Genomic DNA, 20,256 nt, shown 5'->3' on the forward strand with positions numbered 1-20,256 from the left:
TGAAACCGGAGGCGCTGCAGCTCTGCAACTAGATGGAAACATTGCACTTAAAGTGTTTTTAGCTCTGAAGGTATAGAGCCGGTGGCTTTATAAGCAATGCATTACCGGCTGCAGCGCCTGAGAGAAGCAGAGGGTCAGGCCTCTGGGGTTAATGCATTGGTAATTGGTCTTGATTTGCTGAGGAGGAAGGTGCATCAGAATCTAATGGAGCTGACGTTTGGTGTTCATGCACACAAAATGTAATTCACAACAGCTCAGTCAGTCGTTACTGATGCAAATTACACACATATATTTAAATTCTGATTTTTGTGTATTTTTCCTGTACAGAGCTGTGCATTTATTAATAAATATGTCAATGAATTATAATTCCTGTAGCTATTTTAGGCTCATGGTCATTTGTGTAATCATAGAATTAGTCACTGTTGTTTATGAAAGGCTGTGCTTTAAAAACTATCCTACAAATGTAACAAAAGATAACAAAATCAATTTAAAAAAGACAACAACATTCATGTCAGTTGTTTTGCTTTTTACTGGTACGTCAACGTTTCTTAGAAAAATACTTTTCATACAAAAACTGTTGACTATTAAATACAGCTATCATCTGCTGTGTACAAACACGTATAGAGACACAAGGTGTGAAACAGTACTGACAAAAGTGTGAAAGGGATGAGTAAGAGGCAGAATGTGAGGGCTGCTACAGAATACAGCAGGAACAAGTGAACCTCCGGGGATATAGCAGCCAAACAAGTACACAGAAAAAAAAGAGGAAGTACAGTATTTGTAAGACATAAAGTCAGAGAGTGTGTGCTAAGAAATCATATAGCAACTTCTGCAGTGATTTTCATGTTTAAACCTTTAGGAGAAGAGTTACACAGTTCACAGGTGCTCCAGCAATCTGTCAGATGAGTGGATCAAACAACCCAGAAACAGTCACATTAACCAAAAAGTGCAGAGCAGTAAAATTACAAAAACAAGACTGTTTGTCCTTGTCTCTGGATATGTGACAACCAGAAGATACGTTTTCACTTAACAACAACAGTACAAGTTCCTGTTTTCACTGTGTCGAGTTACATAATGTACAATCCAGCCTGTAACAATGGCTGTGGTCCAGTTGGTCGTCACATGGTGGCAAGGTTGGGGAAACATGCTTGTATGGAATGAGATGAAATCAAACAGTAGCAGGTTGCGGAGCCACTACAAGCCAGGGGGGAATTATAGGCCTGTATTGTTTGTAGTGTTGTTGGTACATGGGGTTATTGTGTTTACTTGCCACACAAGCCACCAATCCGAGCTGCATATGCCATTTGTGTGTTGAGCTGAAAGAGAAATCGTGCTCACTGGGATCAAAACCAGCACTGCACTGATCCAGCTTTGGAGCACACCCACTGAATACTTGCTGAGTGTTTCGTGCTGTAAGGACACTTCCCTGTTCTCACATTCATGTTGTGTTTGTTCTCTCCAAGGCAAACTGATAACACTTTTCTGCACAACAGCACATGTGTCCACTTGATGGATTTTATGTTCACCTTGTGCGCTACCCCACCGGCATCTTGGCACGTCATATATTTCTACTACACTGTCATATAAAAAGCTACCAATACAGTACATGGGCAAATGGGAATATGCTCAGTAGTGATGGTGACGGAGCAGGTTTAATGCATGGATTATACCCACAGGATGAAAAGGATTGATCTGCAGATCAGTTTACTACAAAACATTCCTCTCTTTCTTCCTCCTCCCCTCTTTCCTCTTTTGCTTATGTTACAGCCAAAGCTTTCAGGTATGATCAAACTTGCAAAAATTGATTCCAAATTTTGTCCCACCTGAGTTGCATTTTATCCTGCTTTCAAGGTTTCTGAACATCTTTCAAAGTAAATATCAAGAGCAGTCAGTCAAGTGCTTTTTTGAGAGCAGAGTGTAATAGAACTCAAGTTATCTAAACTCAAATGTAGTTTGATCTCCGACATCACACTTTCTCAAAGGGGAACAAGTGTTTTTCTTGTCCTCTCTTTTCTCGTTTTGTAGTCGTCTTCTTCTTCAGTCCGCTGATGCTCCCTCCGTCCTCCTCTGCTTGTCTGTTCTGGGGCCAGGACATGGCCAGAGTCTCAGACGCCGTCTTATCTGAAGGGCTTCCACCCTCATCCGCCTCCTCGTCTGATGAAAATCCGCCTGTCTCCTCTTCGTGAGCAAGGCTCCCCAGTCCGTGGTTCTTCTTTCCGTAGCGCTGTTTAAGCTTTTCTCTGATCAGGACCCCCTTCACCAGCAGGGTCCAGTTAGAGATCACCCTCTTTTCTTTTTTCTGGAAGATGGAAGAGAAGAAAAGGTAATATGGAATTCTGCTTTAAGCTTACATAAACTAGATCTTAATAACTTAAGTTCTCATCTGAGAGTAAAAATCTTTCATTCTAACTGAAAAATCATCATTAACACATACTCACACACACACACGCACAAACACGCACACCACGCACCTCTCTCTCTTTCTGTTTCTGGAGCTCTTGTTCTTCCGCCCAGGCCGCTCTGAGAATCTCTTCATGCTCCTCACACACAATGTAACCATCAGTCCTGAAACACACACACAAATAAATTATTTTTCCTCCCATTGATTAACATATTTTCATAACAACTGCATTTTTGCTCTTTATTCAGTAGGGAAGCAGGAAACTATTAACGTGCAGACTTCGGTGTGTGAAGTAGTTTTACCTGAGGAAACAGAGAGGAAGATGAAGAAGAAGTTTCCTGAGGATGCAACAGAACTACTGGCATAAAAATACATAAAACTAATGTAACTGTGCAGCCGTGTGAATCAAAACAAACTAATTACATTAATGTTCTTACTGAGAACAATACAGCTAAACTTAAAAGTATCTGATGATGACAATACCTAAATGTCCAAGGTTGAGCCTGTTAGGGGACCACACAAAATATGACCTTGCCGTAATAAAAATTGGGGTGATAACAGCCGCCCAATTTATTCTTAGGCTATGGAAAAGTGGGTCCCCCACAAAACTTCTTATCTTATGTCAGAGATACTGTCTTATGAGCACATGTTAGCCAGATTTTATAAAGAAAATGAGAACTTTAAAAAGCCATGGGACCAGCAAATATGTTGCTGGGGTGCCTGAAATGTTATTCTATTCTGGTTTTGTATTTCCTTATTTTCGTTTCCTTTTAAAAAAAAAATTTGGGTGGGAAACTCACTTGTGATCAATCTGGGGACATATAACTGTACTGTATAATACCAATTCTGTCTACTCTATTGTTGTTGTTGTTTTTTTACATGAAAACTAAATAAGTTGAATTACAAAAAAAGCATCTGATGAGAGTTAATTGAAAAAAATGCAATGCAATGCTTGCTGATATTTTTTTTTATACAGTCACTTAGAATAATATTTTTTGTCTAAGATTGTCATGATTCAAGACTTTTCTTAGGATGTTGAATAATAATGTGAAATGATGGTGTAGATGATAGTCTGTGTTCTTACAGGGGTTAGAAATGTATCAAAATCAACAGCAATTCTGATTGATACAGTGCAGTTGTTAGACCCTGAGACTCAGATGGGACTAAAATCCCTGACATGCTCCTGTACTGATCACATTCCCCTCATTTTTTTGTGTATTATGATCCCGTCCCAGCAGGATGTCTCTCTCAGTGTTGTCTTACACAGCGTGCGAGTATCCGCCATGGAAGTCAAAGCCCGTGACAGCAGGGGCGGCGTCCAAGTCCAGCTTCCTGGCCACGCGGTTCAGATTGGGCAGCCTGAGGTGAACGCAGCCCACTGGTAACATACAGGGCTTAAACAGGTAGACGTTACCGTAGTCGTTACGGGGAACCTGAAGGGAACACAAACAACTTATAAACAACACTGCACACATTTGACCTTACATTTTCTCCTTGGGTTGTTCATTAATACATATTCCATTTTATCTGCTCTAGAATACACAGAGAGGGTTACCTTTCCATCCACAGCTATAGGCGGCTGGTAATCCTCAGTCTGCCAGTCTCCAAACAGAGCCAGGTCATTCTCCTCCTTCTGCTCTGACGCCATCCTGGCTTTACGGGAACGATTAGAGAAGCCCTTCACCATCTGAAATCATCGGACAGCGCTGTGGTTATACACATCTGCTCAGTTCAATCAGACAGCAACCAAATACAGCAATCTGATTCTCACCACAGTTTCAATCACAGTTGAATGTTAATATGTCCTACTATGTGTGCAGTGGTGGAAGAAATATTCAGATCCTCTACTTAAGTAAAAGCACGAATATCACAGTTTGAAAATACTCCACTTCAAGTAAAAGACCTGTATTAAAACCCTTACTTAAGTAAAAGTTTGTAAGTATTATCAGCAAAATGTACTCAAAAGGATCAAAAGTAGTCATTTTGCAGCAACATGTTTCCTCAGTCAGTGTTAGACTATTATAAATTATGTTTTTGGAATAATATTAATGCTGCTTTAAATTGTACTGCTTTAGTTGTCGACGGTTCTGCTCCTTTATATACTGTTGGGTCATTTAATCTGCAGCAATGCATCTTCTGCATTCTATAAGATCACCATATGTTTGCAGCGTTGCTGTCCTGTGAGAAACATTTATATAAAAAATCACCTTTTCATAAAAAACAGCTCTGTTAAAATAGTTTTAGTGTCAGAAGTAAGAGAATATTCTCAACCAATGAAGGGACATTTGATCCTTCAGTGCATTAAAAAAAATGTGGTTTTCACTGGAAAGTGTATACAAATTGTAATCTGAAAAGTAGATGATGGATATACTTAACTTGTCAAAATTGTACTTAAGCAAGTACAGAACTTAACTAAAAGCACAATCAATTTCTGAAAATGTAAATAGTAAAATGATTGTCTGTGTTATAGTTTTCCTGCAAAGTACTTGTTCATGTTCACATTAGCACTGTGTCTAATCAGTGCTCACTGGCTGAAATATTAATAAAGACTCATGCTGTTATGACTCTTGCTGCCAGCAACCTTATCCATTAGTTTATTGATCCAATTGAGACAAACAAATATTTAACATCACCCCCCCCTAAAGTATTCAATATATGTGCAGCAAAACTGCCACAATACAAAATTGTCACTGATTTAGCTCTGCAAGATTTAATTGTAATTCATTCAAGTTTCAGGACCAGAGACAATACTCCCTACACTCTGCTGTAAAGTGCATCACAGTAAAATCTACAGTCTAAACTACATGACCTTTGTCCACACAGCAGAAAAACAAGTATGATTCCTTTTGAAATTGAATAAAATGCTACATGGTAAGTTAAAACCTGACTATTTGGAACTGTCAATGTAATTGTTAGCTACAAATCACTGTGACTGTATGTTACTTTCACAGCTCAAATCAACCACAACTCATCCACCTCAGTGTTTGGATGAAATCTATAAAACTGTGTGTTTAGTAGATGTATGTATATAAATGGATTGTTGATTTACATTTGAGTGAAATCACTGTGACCAAGTTTTGGTTTTGAGGTTAACTGCTCCTGATGTTGTTCCTCTTATTTCAGTCACGAATCACGTAAATAAGGACAGCTGGACTGATTTGGCAAGAGTGGGATAAAGTTACGGAGGAACAGAAATAACAGATACACAAACAAACTAACACAGAAACTAACTGAAAGAAGGGAAGTGGTGGATGGAAGAGAAAAAATGACGAGCGAGAAACAAGAACAACAGATTTAAGAAGAATATTCCATCTCACCTTATATGGTTCCTCTCCTAGTCTTACAGTCCGTGCCTCTTTCAGCCAAGTGTCTTTGGAGTGCAGGGTGTGCACACAATCCCTAAAGAGATAAGACAAAGAATGAGAATATATTTATGAGAAAGTAATGAGTTTTTTTCAAACTGAAGTTCTCATTTACCTAAACGATCTAATGTTTTTCTCCTGGTTTGATCCTGGTGGAGACTCTATCTTACTGTTCTATCTGTAAGTAAGTATGAACAGTGCCTAACGAACAGTAACAGCCACCAGCTGATGCTATTAACATGTGGACAAACACCACTGTTTCTGTGACAGTCTAACTAATCAAACAGCACCACCAGATGGACAGTGATGCTCACAGTCACGATTAATTCAGGCACGCAGGTCTGTGTCCCAATATAGCTGATCTTCAGCCAATAAACTGTGATCCTCCTACAGCCTCCAAGACACCTAAACTTATGCTGCATTCAGGTGCTTCTACTCAACTCCTAAAGTTAAATATTTTCAATTTTATAACCAGGACCAAAGTGAAAATACCAGAGGCAGACTGGGACCACTTCCTTGATGTCCTTGTTTACAGTGTTAGTGGTGACGTTGCGGTTCAACTCATGATCAACCAGATTAACCTAAAGTGTATCCATATACAGCCTGTTATTCACAACTTGCCAGGTTCATTGACAAAAATAAACAGTGTTTGGGTTTTTTTCTGGATTCTATGATGGAATTGTCCTTTTTACCTTTACCAAGGATGTCATATTTTCTTTTCAACTAGCCCGATTTTCATGTAACTTGGTCGAAGGTTGTAGCATAGGCCAGGAGAAACCATTATAGCAGATTGGAATCACAGGGCTGATACACAAATTATTTTTCACTTTTGTTAACATTGCAAGGTAGGGCATTTGTGCTGCAGTCATGTGGTGACGGAGGTATCGAGGACATTTGTTTCTGATCGTATTTCATGGCTCACCTGATTGTTTTCTTTTGCTCTTCATTGTCATGCAAATACTGGAAACAGCTATCAACGTGTTGTTTAAATGCTCTGAGCAATAAAATAGAACACATCTTGTTTGAAGTCTGCATCTTGTTTCCAGATGACAACACAATGCTCATGAACACACCAAAGTTGTAACAACAACTTCCAAACTCAGGAAACTGGACCATCCAAGGAGCTTGTGTATGCATGATTGGCCTTGGTTGAGGTCTGCACTCCTTAAGTGTTGTTCTTGTTTCTCTTGGTCTTTTTAGTTCTAGTTCAAGTGGTAGATTAAGCACTGACCAATGAACACATGTGCAAGTAATTTTTAAATAAGACGCAGACACATTCAATTTCGCAACCCGACAAAGCTTGTGTAAACACTATAGACTGTATAAAATAAACACCCACTTAAACAACTGGAAAGTGTGCAAATGTCCTATGTGGTCCCTGTTATTTCTTCAACACTAAACTGCATTGCTGATTGTTGTACTGACCTGGAGTAGACCGGCTCTCCCCTGCAGTATCCCAGCACAGTGGCTGTTGAAGGGTAGATCGCTTCATATTTCAACATGTGTCTCTTTAAGGCGTACAGAGGGTGGTTCTTATACTCCGCGATAGAGATGGGCAGGGGTTTATTCAACAGCTTGTGCTGGAGCTGGGTGGCCAACATGGGGAGAACACAGAGAGAAGATGGGTGGGATCAGTGAAGAAGTGATAAACCACTTGTGAGAAAACCAGAGGTGTGGACTTGAGTCACATGACTTGGACTCGAGTCAGACTCGAGTCATGACTTTGATGACTTTTGACTCAACTTGACAAAATGCAACTTGCCTTGGACTTAACTTGTGACTTCACTTGGAACTTGGACTTGAGCCGTTTGTCTTGAAAAGACTTGCTACTTTCCCCATAACCCAAAGATTAAAAAGTCTGTTACTAAGGACCGCTTTGTCTCTCTTTGTGTCAATGCGCCTGTCTGTGCTGTCGCATCCAATCAAATTCAATCCACGTTATTTTGATCCTACAGCATCCATGCAATCAAATTGCAGGACAGCCAATGAAAAGGAACTGTCAAAAAACGGCGCCAGTTGGCAAAAATGATACCAAAGATAGTTTAGTTTGGGTATAAATTCATGTGCACGTATGTGCATGCATGTGCCCGGGCACATATGCGCACACGCTTTGTATGAGGGGCATTTTATGCCAGCGAACTATACTAAAATGCGTGATGACATCAAAACCTCTATCGTGTGCGTGTAAATCCAATTCACTTTCAATGGACAGAAAAGCGAAACGTAGGTGTCGCGCAGACGCTGCACACGCATTGTTGCACATAGGCCTTCGTGATGGGTGCGTGGCGGGTGAACTACGCCTCAAATACGTGACATGAAGACCCGCGTGACTGTTAATTAGCGTACAGGCACACGCTGTGTAGTGTTTGTGTCAAATAGGGAGGGGCCATTCGTGCCACGAGCGAACGTCACTGATGCCTGTGCGCACGCTCGTCTCAAGGTACAAATAATTATTTACTTTATGATGACACATTTTGAGTTTAACAGTTGCTTCACTTCACAATTCAGTTCTGTTCCACTATTACTTCATTTCCACACTGAACAAGACACACAAATGTCAGATTTGTTGGTTTGTAGCAGATAGCTCCGGTCAGGTTCAGTTTGTAGGGAAAGCTTGATAATATTTAATTGTACTAAAAGTATATCTGTTTATCTTGTATTACCAAGAGAGACCGATGAGACAGTTTAGGCTTTTTCAAGTCTTCAGGTGCACATGTTAAGGCGTCTGAAGCGTTGGCTTTAGGACAATAACACACACACGTTAATGCGTATAACGCGCGTACGCCTATATCAGTATATTTGGGACTGTACCATTCGTCATCATAAAGTAAATAATTATTATATATTATTCACTGAAACAAGCGTGCGCACAGGCATCTGCTACATTCGCACGTGGCATGACACTTGTCACCCGTCACTCCTTTATGAGGGGCATTTTATGCCAGCGAACTATACTAAAACGCCTTGACCACGTCGCCTGCATAAAGACTGATAAATAGGCATACGCGTATTGCGAGTACACCAGATAATGAAGGGGTGACGGGTGAAAAGTGTCTTGCCACATGCGAACATAACAGACACCTGACGAACGCTCGTCTCAATGTACAAATAATTATTTACTTTATGATGATGAATTTTGAGTTAAATAGCTGCTTCGCTTCACTATTTAAGCAGTCCATGTATTACCAAGAGAGACCGATGACACATGCACACGTTAAGGTGCCTGAAGCGCTGGCTTTAGGACAATAACACACACGCGTTAACGCCTGTAACGAGTGTATGCCTATAACAGTATATCACGGACTGTACCGTTGCTCAGGTGTGAAAATTAGGAATATTCTAATTTTCTGAGGCACTTAGTTTTGGGTTTTCATTATCTCTAAGCCAAAATAATCAAAATTACAAGAAAAACAGTATTTAAATATTTCGCTCTATGCGTAATGAATCTATATATTGTATGAGTTTCACTTTCTGAAATGACTGACAAAAAAATATTGAACTTTTTCATGGTATTCTAATTTTTTGAGATGTACCTGTAGGACTTGGGACTTGACTCAGGACTTGAGGGCAAAGACTTGAGACTTACTTGTGACTTGCTAAAGAATGACTTGGTCCCAACTCTGGAGAAAACTCAGATGATGGTTACATACAAAACAAAACACTGGATCAGTTTGGTCTAAGTGTCTACATCTCACCTCCTTATCCTCCTTCATGTCCCTCTCGTCCTCGGGTCCCAGCAACGGCTCAAGCGTTTCCTCCCACCAATCATCATCCACCCGCCTCTTTCTAGATGATGTCAACCAGGTGGGGTCGTACTTCCTCCCCAGGTCCTTAACGAAGCCGTCCCCGTCCACCGACACCACATACGTCACCGGTTTCGTTGCGTTCTGGGAGCAGAGCTGAGGCATCTCGACGCCGTGCTCCACGTCTACGCAGACCCAGGATGAAGTTTTCTCCAGATACACCTCCAGCCACTCGTCCGCTCCAGGCCCATCCTTGTGTTTCCCCCTCCTTCGCTTTGTTGTGTTGCTCGTCGTTCCTTCTTCAGCATCTTCCTCCTCTTCTTCTTCCAACTCCTCGTCTTTTACCTGTTTTTTCCCTCCGCTACTGTTTCTCTTCTTGGCTTTGCTCTTCCCTTTCTTCCCCTTTCTGGATTCTACCCCTCCCTCTGAATCCTCGTTGTCTTCACCACTGGTTGCCTGGAATTCCTCATCATCATTCAGCTCGTCCTCCTCTTTTTCCTCTTCACTGTTACTTTCTTCCTTGTAACTGACTTTTGAGGCGATGCTGCGTCGTTTTGAGTTCTTTGGCCTCTGCCCTCCTGATGTTATCACCTTCTCCTTCTCCTCCTCCTTTATTTCTTTGGTCTTTGCTTTCTTTCCTCCTGGACCTCCCTTGATCTTCCCCCCTCCAGCCGGTCTCTTGTTACCAGGGGAGACCTTCGGCTCAGGGGAGGTGGTCTTGGAGCTTTGCTGGCTTGTGTTGCTCTTTCCAGGGGCCCCGGGAGACGTTTTAGCCCCTTGTCCCTGGAGAGAAGATTATGTGTGTATGAGCAGAAAAACAAATACCAGCTAATATTATATTATGTAATCAGAAAATAATGAACAGATCAGGGGTGCCAGGGGGGATGTTGATTAGTGTCAGAAATAATGAATGGCAAAGAGTCAAATTGTCCACAAATTAAAGATATTTGCCTCATGAAACAAAACCAAGAGAGGAAGAAAAACAACTGTGTGAAAGTGCATGAAAAAATCAGAGGCAAAAAAAACAAACAAAAAACTGCCCAAACATTGCCCTGTAAAAAAACACTATTTTCTACCCGGATGTGGACAGATTTTGGAGTAGCTTAATCTACTTAATATTATAATACAGGTTAATAATAATATATCATAATATAATAATATTAAACTGTATTTTTTTCTATATTATGTCATATACCACTTTTACTTTACGGTGTATATCTTTGCATATATTTAAATCTATTTATTTAACATGCCAAAATATATTTTTACTTACTTTCTTTACTAGGTACTTTCAGGAAAACAAACAAACAAACAAAAAATGTATCAATAATGAATGCCAAATAGCAGAAATGTATGTATATAATGTGAATAGAATGTATGTATAGCTTATTTTTTATATTCTTTATTCGGTTTTCTATATCTGTCTGTATCATGAGCTGCTGTGACAACTACATTTCCCCACTGCGGGATAAATAAAGTCATATCTTATCTTATCTTAATAGAAATTACAGTTTGAGTCAGCTGTAACATTTGTAACAATTGTAAAACTGCATTAAAACTGAAAAGACTGCAATAAACGAAGATGATTTTCTGATATATTCCGAATCAAAGATTATTTTTTGGCATTTTACTGCTTTATTTGATAGTGACAGATAGAAAGGGGGAGACAGAGGGGAAGACGTGCGGCAAAGGGTTCTCAGGCCGGATTCGAACCCAGGTCCGCAGCAGCAAGGACTCGGCCTTAATAATATGCGCTCGACAAGTGTGAGCCACCAGGACGAAATACCTATCAGGAATTTACCAGGGTATATGAAACAATTTACAGTATATGACCGTATTTGTGTAAGTGTGTGAAAGATATTTTTTAGCAATTTAATTCATGCACTCCACTTAGTTATCACGTTTAAATGAGCCTCTGTTTTCATAGATAAATAATGTTAGTATGTCAGATGTGTACGGATTTTAATATTGGAAGTTTTTTTTTTATGAGCAACACACCAGTCGTGTTAACTATAGCTTTTAGTCGTTGGCCATTATACTGATGAATTAAGCATCAAGGCTGAGGACAGAATTCCCTGCACATTAAAATGAAGCCACTCGTCAGGTGTGGCTGCTGTAATTGCATCATTGTATTCTGACGTACCTTGGCTGACGGGGCTTTGAGAGGAATCGGCTGCAGAGAAAGAACCAATCGGCAGAAAAGCTGCAGAGATCTCAGGACCAGCAGGAACAGCTGCAGGAAACACAAAACACACTATTACTTATCCAGTTTATTCTGCCTTTTTGTAATCGGTCTACTCTAATGACTACCAAAACACCAACATGAGTCAATTCCTGATGGTTTCTGGCAGACAGGCTGGCCAGCCGCCTCTCCAGCAGAGCGCGGGGGTCCGGAAGCTCCTCATAGGAAAGACTGGGGTTGAGGGTGAACGTTGCTCTAAACCTGAACAGAAAGAGAGAAGCAGAGAAGATTACACCAGTGTAACTGATAAGGTGACGAAGATGACTTTGAGCTGCTCTGCCCTACAAAGCCTAACGGCAGTAACTATGCAGAGAGTAAGACTGAGAAAAACTGCCTTAAAGTTTTTTTAACATTTTTTAACTGACCAGCAAAATAGGTTATAGGTAGGTTAGTGATATAACATTTATATGTATTTGTTAAGTGTTTAACAACTCTATTCAAAGATTTGTGTATTTTAGACTTAATATTATAAAGTAATGTTATATTTTAGTCTTAATATAATCATATCTTACTTTTTTACTTAATCACTAACTAGATAATAATTTCCCTGTCAAATAAACGTATACTTTCGATTCTTCGCTATTCAACACAATGAAGAAATACAAGGCTATACTGTATCAGACGGTCTGCTTTGGTTTTATGTTTAAATTCGTATATATATCCAAAGCAGACCGTGGTAAGTGCAATGTTTGGTTAGTGTAATTTTTTATATCATTATTTCTCTGAAATAAAGCAAAATTGAAACATTAAACTTTGTCACAAGATAAAACATACATCAAGGAGTTCATTTTTAGTTTTTAGTAACTCAATTTCGACCAAAATTGTAGTTACTGCAGTAAGGCTTTGTAGGGCAGTACTGTTTTCCACATTCTAACACCAAAGGAAAATCAGGCACCACTACACACCACTTGAGGAGTCCGGAGAGGTAGTTTTGGTCGATGCGCTCCTTGGCAACCAGGCCGTAGTGGGCGGGCAGCAGCGACAGAGTGATGGCCAGCAGGTCCGGTTCACAGCACAGACGACTGCGGAACATCCCACCGGCTATCAGGCACATCAGGTGGACCTGAGAGACCAATCAGAGGTTTGCAATGACCGAAATGTCACAGTGATGACTGCAAAAACAGACATCTGAGTATTTAGAAACAGCAATAAGAAGAACCTAAGGGTGCAATCTGTGTGTTTTCACCTTGTGTGTGTCTATCAGCACGTCCTTCTTGTATCGGTTCATCATCCGCCTCAGATACGTCTCAAACTCTGCCTGCCTCTTTTTTCTGGCCAATGAGAAATTGAGATTATAATAATAATAATAATAATAATAACAACAATCTTTATTTATAAAGCACTTTTCAAAACGTACAGTTGAAACCAGAAGTTTACATACACTATATAAAAAGACACATATGCTTTTTTTCTCACTGTCTGACATGAAATCAGACAATCACTTTTCCTGTTTTAGGTCCGTTAGGATTACCAAAATTATTTCTATTTGCTAAATGCCAAAATAATGAGAGAAGGATTTTTTTAGACAATTTTTTATTACTTTCTTCAAAGTCAGAAGTTTACATACACTAACATTATTATGCCTTGAAACAATTTGGGAAAGCCCAGATGATGCTGTCATGTCTTTGGAAGCTTCTGATAGGTTTATTGACAACATTTGAGTTAATTCGAGACACACCCGTGGATGTATTTTGTGGCACACCTGAAACACACTGCTTCTTTGTGTAACATCATGGGAAAGTCAAAAGAAATCAGCCAAGATATCAGGAAGAGAATTGTGGACTTGCACAAGTCTGGTTCATCCTTGGGTGCAATTTCCAGATGCCTGAAGGTGCCACATTCATCTGTTCAAATAATTATACCCAAGTATGAACACCATGGGAATGTCCAGCCATCATAGCGCTCAGGAAGGAGACGGGTTCTGTGTCCCAGAGATGAACGTGCTTTGGTCCAAAATGTGCATATCAACCCAAGAACAAAAGCAAAAGACCTTGTGAAGATGCTGGCTGAAGCTGGTAAGAGTGTGTCATTATCCAGAGTGAAACGAGTACTGTACCAACATGGGCTGAAAGGCCACTCTGCCAGGAAGAAGCCATTACTCCAAAAGAAACATAAAAAAGACAGATTACAGTTTTGTCAGACCAAAAATTAAGGTCTTTGTCCCTGTGTGCATTTGCAAACTGTAATCTGTCATTTTTATGTTGATATGTGATATCTTGATATGCACATTTTGGACCAAAGCACGTTCATCTCTGGGACACAGAACCCGTCTCCTTCCTGAGCGCTATGATGGCTGGACATTCCCATGGTGTTAAGACTTGGGTATAATTATTTGAACAGATGAATGTGGCACCTTCAGGCATCTGGAAATTGCACCCAAGGATGAACCAGACTTGTGCAAGTCCACAATTCTCTTCCTGATATTTTGGTTGATTTCTTTTGACTTTCCCATGATGTCACACAAAGAAGCAGTGTGTTTCAGGTGTGCCATAAAATACATCCACAGGTGTGTCTCGAATTAACTCTAATGTTGTCAATAAACCTATCAGAAGCTTCCAAAGACATGACAGCATCATCTGGGCTTTCCCAAATTGTTTCAAGGCATAATAATGTTCGTGTATGTAAACTTCTGACTTTGAAGAAAGTAATAAAAAATTGTCTAAAAAAATCCTTCTCTCATTATTTTGGCATTTAGCAAATAGAAATAATTTTGGTAATCCTAACGGACCTAAAACAGGAAAAGTGATTGTCTGATTTCATGTCAGACAGTGAGAAAAAAAGCATATGTGTCTTTTTATATAGTGTATGTAAACTTCTGGTTTCAACTGTATGTTACAAAGTGCTTTACGAAGACAAGTTAAAAACAGACATAAACCAACAGATAAAAGTAATGTTAGAAAATTACATCATTCTGTGCAATTAAAAGACAGTTCAAGGAAAGTTAAAGTTCAGGTAAAATCAGGAAAGGCTCTCTGATAAAAGTATGTTTTAAGAAGAGATTTAAAAGAGATCACTGACTCAGCTGATTTTTCATTTTTCTGAAATAATTGCATACATACTGGCTATTTGTAAATGTATACAGTGTTTGTTTGTAATAATATTTGAAAATTGGCAATGGATTTCCTAAATATCCAACCAAGATGTAGTATGTATACAGGTCTGATATAGACCAATTCAGGACATAACCCTCTGAGCCCCCGACAGTTTCAGGGCTTTGTTTTTTTTTTTGCTCCTGTTACATTTTACTCACCATAGCCTCATTTTTCAATGCAATATACAGTCATGGAAAAAATTACTATACCATTGTTTTCTTCAATTTCTTGTTCATTTTAATGCCTGGTACAACTAGCCATTTTCCATGGTTTTCTTGATGATGATTTTGGTTATTATCAAGAAAACCTAAAAACTATTTATTTTGGCAAAATGAGAGCTGTAAAATAAAATGTTTTTGACCAAATATCGATATTTAAAGCTAAGATTTGGTTATTTTTCCTGACAAAAATTATTTATTCATAAAAATCCCAAAATAATTTATGTTTTTCCAGTTTCTGCCTATGATAAATGTTACCATTTAGGTGATTCCTTTAAAGAAAACATGCTAAGCCACCGGTAGGTTTTGGGGTTCAGAGAGTTAAGAAGAATACATAGAGTAGGCCAACGGAACCTTAAGGTGCTCTCGAAAATGCAAAAACTGGTCACAGAAAAGAAAATGTTCTTTTGGCCCTCTGTGGCAGAACTTGAAGAAATGGTATCTTTAAAGGCTGATTAAATGAAGGCTTATAAATAACTGCTATAAAAAGTGACTGATGTTCCCTTGTCAAGCTTTAAGAGTTTTGCAAACCTTACATGTAACTGTATTTAAGGTGAGATAAATTTTACTGAAACAGAAATAGACAGGTGCCGATACTTTGGACACTAAAAAAGATCACAATTTAAAAACAAAAGCTGTATTTAACCGTTTTTTATTCTGAACAAATGTCCACTTACCGTTTCCTGACTTCTGGAGTCTCAATCTCTATTTCAACCGGCTGAGAGGGCAGGACGGGTTCTGGTGGCTCAACTGGACCCAGCGGACCAGAAAGTTCTGAACACAGGAACACGCAGATATTTTATCACATATTTTTCCTGACATACAATAACTCTTATAATAACAATATTTTCAGTCTTTTTCACCTTTCCATAAAAAATTAAAAACAGTTGGAAATCACACAGAACAAACTAACACTGCTCACTTACCTTCCACTTCCTCCCAGTCATCTTCGTCTTCCTCGCTGTCCTCCTCCTCTTCTTCTGTTTCTTTCTCTGTTTTCTTTTCAGCCGTTGTAACGGCATGCACTGGTGATGTCAACATGTCAAAGTCATCCTCGCTGTCTGCCTCCTCCTCCTTCACTGGAGACTGGAAGTATTTACTGGTTTTGACAGCAGTGGCGGTTTTGGATGTGGTGGAGGTCACCGTTGCTCGTGGTTTGGGTTTGACCTTCCTCGTGAGCTTTTCCTCTTCCTCTGTGATGCCATTACCTAGAAGGAGAGACAGAGGGAAATAGTTTTATGCTATACAGGGTTTGAGTAATGATTAAAAGTTTAAAGGGTAACATTTTTATTTTCAGTCTTCTACTGTCAATATCGGTATATCATGACACTCCATCTCAAACACACTCTGCAAAACAGAAGTGTTATCACCTGAAACAAACAAGATCACCATCATAGACTATCTTCCTCTATTAGCCTCAGCACTGCATTTCAGATGGTGAGCCATAAGTAAACATGTAAAAGTTTTTTAAAAAGTTACCCATAGAAAAAAAGAGTTAACGCTCAATTTCTGGTGACAGGCCATATGAAAAGATAATTTTGGACCGGATCAAAGGCAGAATTTGAGTTAACAATAATCAAAATAATTCAGACACCACATTGTGGGTGGAGGTGGTGGTGGTTGGCGTCCTTCTCGCAGCAGGAAGCAGAAAGGCTTATGGGAATTATTGTCACTGGTTATGAATCACTTGTCATAAAACATGAATCGCACGAAAAGGCAGGAAACACAAACTAGCAATCATCTGGACCATTTCAAGTAAATACAGTCTGGTGTCAATAATGCTGCTGTTAAAAAACTCAAAAGGGAACATTGAACAGAACGCTGCTGCTGCAGTTAATGTGTGTTATCTGAAAGAGGTAAAGCAGTGAATGTGCATTTAAAACTTTGACAATAGTGGCGAGACAGATACAGAAATACCTTAACAATAGCATCAAAATCACAATGACAGGCGACATTAAGAAATTTAAAATATATAGGGTATATATACATACATACATATATATACCCTATATATCCTATAAAAAGAAGTGATTCCTTTGCATGCAAAATATATGCCTATGCAAGGTGCATGATTTACACTGTCCCCTGGCCCGCAACTTACAAAAACATGTTTCATGTTTTGAAGAAGTGGAGCACAGATGTGTATCTGGGCCAGCAGATCCACTCCAGCAATCATCCATAGCACCGAACATGCACCTGCACTCTGGTTACACAACTTGTGTTTTTTTGTTGGCAACAAATGATGAAACGGTTTGAAAAGTTTCATATTGAAAACCACAAATAACATGTTAAATGTGCAGAACTATGCATTTTTGTTTGCATAAAAAAGAAGTAATAATATAGCAAATGCATGATGTAAACTTTTGAAAAACATCGTGCATTAATAGTTAAGATGGCACAGTGAGAGGTGACTGCATTTTGTGCACATTCCAATTAAAAAACAAACCAAAAAGGATTTCTTAACAGTCTTTACTCAAGTAATGACGTCAGGTCTTTTAGAGGAACAGCATCACCAGAGAAGCTTCTCTCATGTATCACTGTTGGTTTTCTTTTGCCAAACTTGGGCTTTAACATCGTAACTTTCATTGAAAGTCTGGCTCAGGTTTAAACAAAGACAACCTTACTTAAGCAAATCAAATGTTCATGTGAAAGCAACAAAACTATTATGGACCAAAAATGTGCAAGTGTGCATGGAAGAATGATGCTAGATAGTAGTTTTTCAAAGTGCAATATTCAATCACGGTTTAAAAATCTAAAAGTACTCAGTATCAGGAATTTTATCATGGTTTATAATTTAACTAGTAACTTTTCATAAGACAGCTATAGAAAACAAGTCAAACATCGAATAATTTTGTTTAACCCTTAAAGATAATTTGACAGCACTTGCTGAAGATAATTTTTTACAAATTCAATGAATGATCGCTCTCAAGGGCTGGGCATTATTTCCAATCACTTATCAATTTTTAATTGAATCAGGATGATTTACTTTAATTCTTGCAGGCACAGCATAGAATTAAAAGGCATTAAAATGGAGTTAGCTAGCTGCTAATTCACACCAGTTTTCCTTGGACAGGTATAAATTTGTCGTGTTATTTCACAAAATGTTGGAGTCCAAGTTAAGTGTCCAAACACTCAGTTAGTTAGTACTAGTTAGTTTTTGTGTGTGGAGGGTTGAGTCGAATGTATGGCAAGTGACATGACTTTACAATTAATTTATGTGTGTGTTTATTATATATATTTTCCATGTCACACAATATAATTATAATGGGAAAGTATCTTCGTTTATTATAACCTAACTGATGGGAATCAGCAGAGGCCCACAATACAATTTTATCCTGATACTTGACTCACATATCATCAATACTTGATTCGATAATTTTGCGATTTCAAGCATTTTGCGATATGGTGAGTATTGCGATACAATATATTGCGATATCACTGTTTAACAGCATTTTATGTCCACATAATTTAATTTTATCAAGAATTGTTTTGTGAAATAAGAGAAAAATGTCAGTCTATTGATCTCACTTCAGTCTTTTTATTTCTCCACAATGAGTCAAACAAACAAAGTATTTAGTCAAACTGAACTTAACTGATATCAAACATGTATGGACGACAACATCTGCAGCCTTTTATCAAACTTTCCTCAACTTTAAGCTTTAGTGAAAAACGGCAAAAAATACCCGGCCGTGGGAAAGGTTAATATCAATATTTGGCGGCCATGAATTGATATAATATCGAGATACTGTGCTGAATCGATTTTTCCCCCACCTCATTGACCTGTACCATTGAAGCTCGATCACCAACAATGGTTTATTGCAGCTTATTGCAACTCTAATCTGCACGATCAGCCATTGTTCATAACCTCGCAATACTATAAATCAGGATGCTGGGTGTATGTGTATTTTTCTCAAATAAAACACCTCAACTTTTGACCTTACTTTACAATCTGAGTGAACTCAACACATTCAAACACTAGTTAGCAAGCTAAATGTTTACCCATTCATTTTAGACGTAACGTCACATACTCTTAGCAGCAAACAAGGAGGATGTGAATGTATCAGTACATGGCGGGGCAGATGGGAGTGTCCTGGCTTTTCATACCTGCATCTTTCTTCTTGGCTCTCGCTTTTGCTCCGCTGCTTTTCGGCTTCAGCACCTGCTTCAGCTTCTTTGTATCGGCCTCTGTCTCTGCTGCACTCTCTCTCCGCTTGGCCATGCTGTCCCTCTCTGTCTTTTTTTAAATAACTTTTCTCAATTAAAAAAATCACTCTCTTGACATTCAACCATCTTATGTCTACACTAGATCGTCGGGGGTCCCTCAGCTCTCCACATGGTGTTGTATAAGGGCAGGGAAAGAGCAGTTATCCAACATTTCACTCTGCAGCTTTCATAACAAGAAACTGCACTCCGGTTGTTTTGGAGGCCGGACCCTGACGTCACGTCCGGTGTCTCTTCTTCTTCGCCGCCGCTAATATAAAATGTAGTCATATAACTTTTTAGACTCGAAAGAAAGATTATATGTTGTCTACAACTAATCACTAAATCAAAATGTGTGTTCAAAAGAAAATGTTATTACACATCCAGCATTGAATTAACTGTAAACGTATCGTTTATTGTGTATGTGGTAAACATTACCCCTGATTTAACATGATTTGGGGTTTATTTAAAGGATCAATACAATTTTATTATTTTATTCATTATTTTATCTATCTATCTATCTATCTATCTATCTATCTATCTATCTATCTATCTATCTATCTATCTATCTATCTATCTATCTATCTATCTATTACTATTATTATATTTAAATTATTATTATTATTTCTCTGTACCTTTGTCAAAATCTCCACTTACCTTGGAAGGCAGCTTTACATATAAATAGATTTTTTTTAAGCGATGTAATTCCGGATTATGGACACTGAGTGGCGATGTTGTACTATATTGGAGGTTTAACTACAACAAGTCACAGTTGAGGTGTTCATGAAAGGCCATTGTTTGTCCCAGCTCCTCATCCTCTTGATAATAAAATGTCATCTTCAGCTTTGGCAGTGCTTGCAGTGACACATTAATACCTACATTTATGGGGTTGCACAAAAGAGACACTCTCATGCCACGTGGCTTAACAACCGTCTGGCAACATGAGGGTGTGTTTATTTTGGAGATTTGGAAACTTTAGCCAGAGGCTATACATGTTG

The 20,256-nt window shown here is 38.8% G+C and overlaps 1 protein-coding gene across 1 annotated transcript; it reads right to left on the reverse strand.

Moving 5' to 3' along the window:
• Positions 1 to 511: 511 nt before the first annotated feature.
• xpc (xeroderma pigmentosum, complementation group C) lies at positions 512 to 19,473 on the reverse strand. Its single transcript, XM_059334001.1, has 14 exons — positions 19,163 to 19,473; positions 15,985 to 16,266; positions 15,736 to 15,832; positions 12,935 to 13,019; positions 12,654 to 12,811; positions 11,829 to 11,949; positions 11,650 to 11,739; positions 9,459 to 10,289; positions 7,189 to 7,349; positions 5,719 to 5,800; positions 3,957 to 4,088; positions 3,665 to 3,834; positions 2,472 to 2,565; positions 512 to 2,299 (listed from the first exon to the last, which is right to left on the reverse strand). Exons 1-14 carry the CDS (start codon positions 19,275 to 19,277, stop codon positions 1,967 to 1,969), a joined length of 2,751 nt encoding a protein of 916 aa, XP_059189984.1. The 5' UTR covers positions 19,278 to 19,473; the 3' UTR covers positions 512 to 1,966.
• Between the last annotated feature and the right edge of the window lie 783 nt (positions 19,474 to 20,256).

Source organism: Centropristis striata, chromosome 5, assembly GCF_030273125.1.
Source record: "Centropristis striata isolate RG_2023a ecotype Rhode Island chromosome 5, C.striata_1.0, whole genome shotgun sequence".
Lineage (NCBI taxonomy): Eukaryota > Metazoa > Chordata > Actinopteri > Perciformes > Serranidae > Centropristis > Centropristis striata.